Source organism: Jaminaea rosea, assembly GCF_003144245.1.
Source record: "Jaminaea rosea strain MCA 5214 unplaced genomic scaffold BDZ90scaffold_14, whole genome shotgun sequence".
Lineage (NCBI taxonomy): Eukaryota > Fungi > Basidiomycota > Exobasidiomycetes > Microstromatales > Jaminaea > Jaminaea rosea.
In genome coordinates, this window is record NW_020289988.1 from 295,211 (window position 1) to 304,930 (window position 9,720).

At 59.3% G+C, this 9,720-nt stretch overlaps 3 protein-coding genes across 3 annotated transcripts; 2 read left to right on the forward strand and 1 right to left on the reverse strand.

Moving 5' to 3' along the window:
• Positions 1–494: 494 nt before the first annotated feature.
• Positions 495–2,955, reverse strand: BDZ90DRAFT_275815 (hypothetical protein). Its single transcript, XM_025508902.1, has 3 exons — positions 2,388–2,955; positions 1,995–2,308; positions 495–1,921 (listed from the first exon to the last, which is right to left on the reverse strand). The coding sequence occupies exons 1-3, from the start codon at positions 2,596–2,598 to the stop codon at positions 830–832; spliced, it is 1,617 nt and encodes a 538-aa protein (XP_025360193.1). The 5' UTR covers positions 2,599–2,955; the 3' UTR covers positions 495–829.
• Positions 2,956–3,283: 328 nt separating this feature from the next.
• On the forward strand, positions 3,284–8,834 carry BDZ90DRAFT_68858 (WD40 repeat-like protein). The gene is made up of 2 exons (XM_025509778.1): positions 3,284–3,832; positions 3,901–8,834. The coding sequence occupies exons 1-2, from the start codon at positions 3,416–3,418 to the stop codon at positions 8,734–8,736; spliced, it is 5,253 nt and encodes a 1,750-aa protein (XP_025360194.1). The 5' UTR covers positions 3,284–3,415; the 3' UTR covers positions 8,737–8,834.
• Positions 8,835–8,932: 98 nt separating this feature from the next.
• Positions 8,933–9,487, forward strand: BDZ90DRAFT_262230 (hypothetical protein; the record flags this gene model as incomplete). Its single annotated transcript, XM_025508463.1, has 3 exons — positions 8,933–9,141; positions 9,219–9,316; positions 9,375–9,487. 3 exons carry the CDS (start codon positions 8,933–8,935, stop codon positions 9,485–9,487), a joined length of 420 nt encoding a protein of 139 aa, XP_025360195.1.
• Between the last annotated feature and the right edge of the window lie 233 nt (positions 9,488–9,720).

The window sequence follows — 9,720 nt, forward strand, 5'->3', positions numbered from 1 at the left end:
CAGCTTCAAATTGTCGAGACGAGCTCAAAAGCGAAGGCCGGCGAGGTAAGGTAGAGCAGCAAGCAAGAGCACAGCCTCTGCCGGTGTCGCATGCTCGGCTCGGTCGCGAGTGCATGCTCGGGTCAATGCTACTCTCGGAGTAGTGAGATGCGAAGAGATGAGGGGATCGCGGCGTGAGGCGGCGGCGGCCTTTGGGTAGGTCCGCTCTATTTTCTGGGGCCAACGAAGGCATCGTCGCTCGACATTACGGCCGTGTCAGCTGAATGCAAGTACACACGCACGCACGCACGCGACTTGCCTGCTTGTGAATCATTTTCAAGCGACGTAACCATCCCGCCCTTTCCCCACACCTTGACCATCAATCGATCGCCTTGCTTACTCAAGCAACCATTCATCCCAACGACTATGCTCGTCTACAGCTTCGCTACTGTACGACTCCCGTTCGCTAGCGCATCGCGATCCAGACGCACCTCGATCAGGCCTCGGAGCAATCTCGAGCGAGGCCAATCGGAGTCCGTTTACGGGGGACTCAATTCGAAAAAGAGGACATGGAGGTGTGAGAGGCTGAATTGTCAAGTGTGAGACGTCATTTGTCATGATATATGGTGGTAAGCGAATGGTAGAGAGCAGAGAGCGACGAGACACGAGGGCCAAGGGCCAAGGAGAGATGCGAGGGAGCGTGAAGATGAAGATGCTGGTCGCGTGGGTGATTGTGTGACTGATGATTGAGATTGCACTCGTCGTGCGTCGTCGCCTGTCATTGCTGCTGGTCGTTGTAGTGTCCGTTTGATCTAATGCTGAGCTCCTCCAATCTCTTCGTACCTGCTCATCACGCAAGAGCAGCCAGGGCCACCAAGCCGGCGCTGAGTAGGACGGCATTGCCAACGACGCTCATCGCCTTCCTCGCGCTGTTGAAGCTCTCAAATCCGTCGCCCTGAGTCGCCGGCCCACTGGCGCTCCCGTTAGTGTTCGTCCCACCCTGATCCGCCACAACAGCACTGATGCCCCTGGTACTGTCGCTGAAGCCCGTGTTCAGGCACTTGCCCGCAATCGGATCCCAGAACGGCGTGTCGCAAGACGCGGAGATGCGGTGGCGCACCGAGCCGTCATTGTTCTTCTGCGGAGGGTTTGGCTGGTCTGGCGAGGGGGTCGTGGTAGGGCAACCATAGCAAGTGTAGAAGGGCGAATTGTTTAGCGGGTCACCAGCCGTGTCGCTGATACAGTGCTCGAGCAGGCCGGCCTCATTGGCAGGCATGCCGTTGCAGATTTTGGCGTCTACTTTGGGGGTTGTGCATTTGAATTCGTCGAGGGTGTTGAGCTCGGAGGCTTTGACAGGGTTCTTCATCCAAGCCAGGAGCTGCTCGTTGCTGACGAGCCAGACGTCGTCCTTGCCGTCCGTCGCCCAGTCGAGGAACTCGTTGAGCATTTGTACAGTTCCTACGGGGTCTTTAAGGCCGGGATAGTTGGCCGCAATGTGGATCGGGTGGGAGTACATGCCGAAAGGCGCCTTCTTGCCATTGTAGTGATCGTTGAAGGTATCCTTCATCCAGTTGAGCACATCGTCTGGCTCTCCCTCCAGCCATGGGTCCATCAAGTGGGCGCCATTCGCCGAGCTGGGGTCGAAAGTGGCGTACATGGGGATCTCCCACATGCCAGGCAGCTTGGGCTCGCCGCCGCAGATGTTTTCTACAGACTCGCAGTCGTTTGCCATGCCGTTGTCGAGTGTATACGGCCAGAAGGCATCTGAATTTGGGTCAGTGGCGCGCACGCCTGACGAGGCAGAGCTGTCGTAGGTGAAGTTGAGCTTGGCGAGGAGCTCGAGAGTCTCGCGGGTGTAATTGAGGAAGGGAGCGCGGAAGCCTTGGATAGACTTGTAGGGGATGCCTGCGAGAGCATTGAGCGCTACAAGGTTGCCGGACACCTGTGTGAGTGAGCAGAGGGTGCAGATAAATCAGCACTCAGCTCAAGACCTGTGCTTCTCTTCTCGATCTCACCTCAGTGTCCGGTGGTGAGCCTACGTGCGTCATGGTGTGGTCTGCAATCTCGTTGCCAGCGACGTACCACTCGGTGACCATCGAGTAGTTGGTGTATGACAGCGAGGTGAAGTAGGTCATCTTGGGTGAGCACCCATTGGGGTTCTTGCGCGACCCAATCAAACTGTTGACCGCATCGAGCGTGTATGACTGGATGGCGTCGTCTGCAGTGAGGGTGATGAACTGTGGGACATCCTTGGGGTCAAGGCCACCCGGGGGGTTCGTGTCGGCGCAGTGGCAGTCGGGAAGCTGGCATTGTGATGCGTCGCACGAGTCTGTGTAACAAGGCGGGTGAGAAATGTCAATCCATCGTCCTTCGCTGACCTCGTCTTCATCTCGTGTGGCCGGGCTCACACTTGGCAGCTGCTGCTCCTCCGCTCGTCACAGAGCCCGACCCTTCGCCCGACGTTGCAGTGATGCCGCCCGCCTGACGCTTAGCCAGTTTCGTCGCCGATCGGCATCCCTCGTCCAGGAGGCTGCCATGAGCGGCTGCTTGCTCGATGAACGTTGCGGCGAGGAGCAGAAGAGAAGAGAGCGAAAAGATTTGGGCGGCTGCGCGCACCATGCTGCCAGAAGTTGAAGGAGAGCAGTGGGATGCTGGTCAGGGAAAGAGGAAGGAGGAAGGGTTGAAGGGCTTCGATACCCTAGATGCTGGTCAGCGTGATGATGATGGGCGGAGAGAAAAGGAGGAGGAGGAGGTCAAGGTGGTGGTGGTGGTGGTGATTGGACAGAGGGAAACGATGTCAAGAAGGGTCAAGCTCAATTGCAGCTGCGCTTACCCCGGTCATTTTGGTGTCGTCTGCCTCTTTCTCTGGCTCTAGCCTGTTGCTGTTTGTGCATCTCTCATGTGGACGGGAAGCACGACGACTCGACGACTCCTTGCCGGCCTGCAAGAGGCGAGGCACGAGCAAGAAATTCTAACAGAACGCGGGTGCGAAAGAAGGGTCCACGAAGCCAGGCTCAACTCCTGCTCTGTGCACCGAGCCCCGCTCTTGGCTCTGCACCATCCCGCAGCTCCGTGCACGAAGGGGGTCAAGACGCCGCGAAACCGATGAGTTAGAATACGAGGCCGACTGTCCAATGTCACCATGATCGTCGTTGCTATCCTGCCTGCCTTTCACTGACTGTTGCGACAACGTATGGAGTACCAAGTCGCCGTGGTAGCTCATCCGCCACGTGGTTGAGTGTTGGTCTCGCCGGCAGTCGTCTCAAGCTCAGTCGACCCCCGAATGGTCCGTCGGGCGCGCGCCTGTCCGCTCTGTACTGCTCTCCTCCACCACCTTCACCTTGACGGCCCTCTGCTCATCCAGCGTCTTCAATGGCTTGACAGTGCCCAAGGGCCGCCTCTCCGCTAGCTAGCATTCTCTTCACCGCTTGCTTCGATGGGCAACGCTCCTTCCTCGTCATCTCGCGTGCCCCTCGGCGGCTCCCTCCTTGAGGAGCTGCATGATATCCAGTACGAGAAGTCAATCGGAGCCTCTCGCTTCCTCAAGGCCATCCGCGCTCGTCATGCACACGGCAAAATCGTCGTCAAGACCTTCGTAAAGCCAGATGCATCTTTGACTCTGCGTCACTTGGTTCGCAGGCTGCGCAAAGAGAGGGAGACGTTGGCGGATGTGCCCAATGTCCTCACGTACCAGCAGGTCGTGGAGACGGATCGAGCTGGGTACTTGATCAGGCAGTGGCTGTCAAGCAGCCTCTACGACCGAATCAGTACTCGTCCATTCCTCACCACCATCGAGAAGAAATGGGTCACTTACCAACTCCTCTTCGCCATGAAGGCGTGCCGGGAGCATCAGGTGAGTATCTGCGCTGCGCAGGTCGGACGTGATAGCTCAGGTTGACCTCCGCGCCCTCGATGCCTCAGATTCCCCATGGCGACCTCAAAACGGAGAACGTAATCGTCACCACGTCACTCTCCGTCTTTGTGACCGACTTTGCTGCCTCATTCAAGCCCACCTTCCTGCCCTTGGACGATCCGGCGGACTTCTCCTTCTTCTTCGATACCTCTGGCCGCCGAACTTGCTACATCGCGCCAGAGCGCTTTTATACGGCTGATTCCGACATCGCGAGACAAAAAGCAAGCATGAGAGGTGGCGGTTCGAGCGCAGTAGGCAATACCTCGATCACCACATCGAGCGATCCGTTCAGCGAGATCCTCGGCTTGGGGAAGAGGGACGGCAAGGTGACAGAGGCCATGGACGTCTTTGCGCTAGGCTGCGTCATCGCTGAGCTTTGGCGGGATGGCACGCCTACTTTCAGTCTCTCTCAGCTCTTCAAGTACCGAGAGAAGCAATTCGACCTCGAAGCGGCAGTGGCCGAGATTGCAGAGCCCTCAGTACGGGCGATGGTGCTCGAGATGACGGCGCTTCAGCCGGAGAAGAGAGCGACCTTCGCGCATCACTTTGAACAGGCCAATCAGAGATGCTTCCCGAGATCGTTCTCGGCCTTCTTGCATCCCTACCTCGTCGATCTGCAACGCTTCATGCCGCCGAGCAAAGCTACGAGGCAGGCACAACGTGATGCAGCGGCGGCCCTCCCGAGAGCATCTGTACCGTTCGCAACGACGAGCGGGCGGTCGACCACATCGGCAGATCACGACGTCCAATCAGCCATACTTGACGAAGACCTGGTCGTTCGCAGGCAGGCTGATGTGCACATCGATCGACTATGGTCAGAATGGTCCGTCATCATCGACTACCTCAACGAGGAGGAAGGGGTAGTGCAAGAAGAGCGCAGTCAGCTAGGCGGTGACGAGGATGGCTTCACACACGGCGAGCGAGAGGCGGCTGAGCATTCCCTGCCCGCCCAGCTGGGAATTCCTGGCATCCCGAGCTCGATCCTCTCAACGTACCGCCGGCACCCCCTCGAAGACGACGGCCCCGCGCTAGTCATTCTCTCTCCCCTCCTCGCCAACCTTCGCAACGCACTCCGCGCTACCTCAAAGCTACGCGCCCTCGACCTTCTCCTGCACCTCTCCGCCGGCTGGCTGACTGACGAAGCCAAGTTGGACCGCGTACTTCCCTACGTGGTCGCCCTCTACGATGACAGCAACGCAAATGTGCGCGCTGCCTCCATCAGGGCAAGCGTGCAGATCCTCCTGCTCGTGGACGGCTTAACCCCGGCAAATGAGAACGTCTGCTCAGAGTACGTCTTCCCCAATCTGCGGCGCCTCGCCTCCGATCCATCGCCGATGGTGCGGACAGCGTACGCTGGCGCCTTCTCACACCTTATCACGGCAGCGGAGCGCTTCATCCAGCAAGGGCAAGCCTTGCAAGCCTCAGGAGCCCTCGCGGCGGATCAAGACGGCTACGATGACCTGCTGCTGAAGCCGACAAGCCAGGAGGCAAGCTATGATGCTCAAATGCAGGATCTACGCGCTTTTGCGCAGGATCAGGTCACGACACTCCTTACGGACCCCAACGCTGCGGTGAAGCGCGCCCTGCTCACTCGCATCGACCCCATCTGCCACCTCTTCGGGCCTGCTGCGACGAATGACGTGCTGCTCAGCCATATGATCACATACCTGAACGATCGGGACTGGCTGCTGCGCGATGCTTTTTTTGATGCGATTATCAGCGTTGCCCTCGTCGGTGGGGCGAGGAGTGTGGATGAGTACATCGTGCCACTTATGCTGCAGGCTCTGGCAGATGCAGAAGAGGCGGTCACAGTGCGCGTGTTGGACGGGCTGGCGAGATTGATCACCTCGTCTCCCAGCTTGCTGGCCAAGACAAGACTCTACGAGCTCATCGCAATGACGCAGGGATTCCTCTGTCATGCCAACCTCTGGATAAGGCAGAGCGAGGCACGCTTCCTCGAGGCGGCCTTTGCAACCCTAGACACGACGGATACCTGGATCGTGGCTTACCCGTCGCTCCGGCCACTGCTCAAGCACGACATGCAGACAATTACAGCAGCCTCGCTCCTGGAGACAGCCAAGCCGCCATTGAGCCGCAACATTCTCAATGCCGCGCTAGTATGGGCTGGGTCGGCGAACAAGACGAGCTTCTGGACCGCAGCTGCGGAGAGCCAGTCCAAGGCCGGTCTAGCAGACGGGTTAGGCAATGAAGGACTGCACCTCATCTCCGGCACTTCAGTGGCGAAGACGCCTATCCCTCGTACAGACGAGGATGACGGGTACATGGATAAGCTGCGCGCTCAAGGTCTGACCGTGCAGGATGAGACAAAGCTGTTTGCGCTTCGGGACTATCTTTGGCGACTTGCGAGTGGGGCAGGACGAAGACGCATGGGTAACAGCGAGTCAAGCAGCGATCTGCTTGGCGCCTTACCTAGTGATAGGGCGCCTGGCGTCCAGACATTAGAAGGCGTCACGCCGCAGACCATCTTCTTCACTCACAATAGTAGCAACAACGCTACTGGCGCCACGAGCAGCAGCGCTGGTACGGTTAGCTCATCACGAGCGCCATCCATCGCCGAGAACTCCGACCCATCCAGTCGCCGCCTACGCCCACCATTTGGCAGTCATCGCGTCCTCAGCGACGGGTCGTATAGCCAACCAGGCCGTGAAGAGCTTCGTCGGCGCATGGCATCCACCTCGTCAGCATGGGGCTCTCTAACACCGCGCCTGCCTCAAGGCTCTGCGCTTGCGTCGACACGCGCTGCCTCCTCTGTTTCAAGCCCACGCTCCGTCTCCTCTCAAACAACACGGCTCGGTATCAGCAAAGCAAGTCCCGCGGTCGCGGAGATATCGACTACAGCAACGGGCACGATGAGTGAGCTCTCCTCCAGGCTGCAGTCGGTGCAGGTTGGTGACAGCAGCGAGGGCAGGGGCAGCGAGACAGGGGGTAACGACGGACGCGGAGATGTCGGCTCCGACGCACGCACCGCTCGCCCGAGTGACGCCCCCTTTGTTTCGACGTACAATGGCTCAGACCCGCACATCCAAGCGCATCTGGAGGCGGTCTTCGTGCGCAACTTTCGCGATCGAGCCTTGGATCTGGCGCCCAAGGTGTCAACATCGCGCAGACGTCCAGCAGGCGGGCGCGTCGCCTCTTCACAACTATCTTCTACGAGCTCTACTGCAGCCTCTGGCAGCGCTGGCATGTCGCGTCGTCCCGAGGGCAAGCTGATTGCCTACTTCAACGAGGATACCTCCCCAATTACCTCCATTGCCGTCTCAAGCGACCACATCTTCTTCGCGAGCGGATCCGAGGACGGCACAATCAAGGTGTGGGACTGCGCCAGGCTCGAGAAGAATGTCACCTCACGCTCGCGTATCACGTACGGCGCGCACCAAGGCCGCATTACGGCTCTGCTTGCGCTGACGGGCACGCATTGCCTTGTCAGTACGGCGACTGATGGGAGTTTGCATGTCTGGCGGGTAGATGTGGCTGCAGGCAGCCTGCCCAGGTATGGCAAGCCGCGTCTGGTCAGCAACTTTCAATTGAGCACGCCCGGGGAGTACGTGACCGCGGTCATGCAAAGTAGCGCGAGCGCAAGCGGCAACAATGGCGGTGGAGATGGCTCAGCATCCACTTCTCCATCGACGGCACCAATGGCTACCCGCCTCATACTTGGCACCTCTCAATCCCGCATTACGATACTCGACCTTCGCACAATGCAAGTACTACAAGCGCTTCGCAATCCTGCGCACCTAGGTCCCATCACATGCATGTGCGCCGACAAGCGGCGCCTTTGGTTGCTCGTGGGAACACTTGGAGGAAGTGTGGTGCTGTGGGACCTTCGCTTTGGGTTGTTGGTGAAGAGCTGGCGAGTCGGCCCTGCGGCAGGGGCAGCAGGGGACGTGAAGGTGACAGGTTGCGAGGTGCATCCAAGTAAGGGAAGGGGGAGATGGGTATTGGTGAGCTGCGAAGCCAAAGTAGCTGCCAGCAGCTCGTCTTCCGAGGCACAGGCGCACACGCTCATCGAGACGTGGGATATCGATAGGGGTGTGCTCGTCGAGGCGTACGAGTGTGGGCCTGGAGGGAAGCCATCTGAGCGGCGAGCGGCCGAGACGGCTGGCAGTGATGTGGGCCTATCGAGCCCCGCAGCGGCCATCGAGCGGCTCCTCCGGCTTCGAGACGAGCGGGAGGAGGCCAAAGACGGCGGCAAGGCGGGCGCAGCTCTCCCTCAGCCAAGCTCAAACGTCAAGTCCTTCCTCGTCGGCGTTGAGGGGTACAGCTCAGGCCCTCTCGCGAACGTTGACACCAGCAGCAGTGGGCGTAGCAAGGGCGGTTCAGAGCGAGAAGGCGAAGACGTCGGAGGGAGCTGGCTGGACGCGGGCAAGCTGGCAGCAGAGGCTGATGAGTCAGGGCAGAGAAGCGCGGCAAGCTCTGCTGCTACCACTGGGCCAGCAGGCTATCTCCTCTCTGGCGGGGAAGACTGCAAGATCCGCTTCTGGGATCTGGGTCGACCGGAGCGCAGTGTCGTCTTCGGCGCTGTCGAGGACGGAATTGAGACCAGCGCAGGCAAGCCGTCTTCTTCCAGCCCTGCCTTCCAGCTCTCCACCTCGAGCGCGGGCCCGATGATCTTCCACCACCGTACAGACGTTCAAAAGGCAGCATCTGCAGCATCGGCAGGCAGCACGCTCCGTTCACCTCTCCTGTCGCAGCAGCAGACGCAGCCTGCTCAAGCTCACATGCGAGCGCACAGGGATGCTATCACAGCTCTGGCGGTCATTGAGTTCCCTTTCAGATGCGTTGTCGCGGGGGACAGGACGGGTGCGGTCAAAGTGTGGGAGTAGTAGTGGAGGCGTGCGAAACGATTGCAATGACAGAAGGGATACCCCGCGCCAAGGAGAGAGATTGCCCGCCGGTGTCGTGATGAAGGACGAAGCGCACCTCGTGATGAGCGGCACTTGATGAGCCAGTGTGATCCGCCTTTTGTACCCTCATCATCGCCTCGCCCTCCCTTCCCTACTCACTATCCTTTCCACCAGCATGGCCCCCACGACTCCCTCTCCCCAAGGCAAGAAGACCGTCTCATCAGCCAGCAAGGACGCCAAAACCGCCGCCTCTCCCAAGGCGGCCAAGTCGGAGGGAGGCAGCCCCATCGCCAGGAACGGCGAGGGTAGCAGCCGCGCTTGGACAGCAGAGGAGGATGCCGTCTTTTATCAAGCCATGATGCGGATCTACAAGCCCAATTGGCCGTGAGTCAGCTGCTTGAAGCTGCTCCGTCAATGACTTCGTGAACGAGCCTTTTCGATCTCCCGTGGACCGTTCGCAGCGAGATCATGTCTGCCCTAAACTCGGTTGCAGAGGAGCGCGGCGAGCCTGCTCGTACCAACAAGTCGGCTCAGCTGCGTTATGAGCGCGCCATCAAGAGTGAGTGTCGCACGAGCGAGCAAGGACGAGAGTGACCCAATGGCGGCCTAATCTGCAGGGCTGATCGCCTTGCCTGTACTCTCGGCGTCGGCCTTGCCTGTACTCTCGTCGACGCCTTGGCCCGCAGAGCATTGGATGGACAAAGCCAATGCGGTACGCAAGATCGGGTGATGAGAGATCGCCCGATGATGTGTGACACATATTCATAAACCTGTGCGATTGCAACTTTCTATGATTTCACATTTCACCGTTCCCATCCCTATCTCAGACCGTAGACCGTTTTGTGGTCTTACTAGTGACGGCTGCTCGCTGCTTCACCGTAGCGCCATCCCTGCATGCCCCCCTTCTTCCTCTTCGGACAACTCGGCTTGGGCTCCGAACCTTTCGCAGTAGGGGCGCAGCGC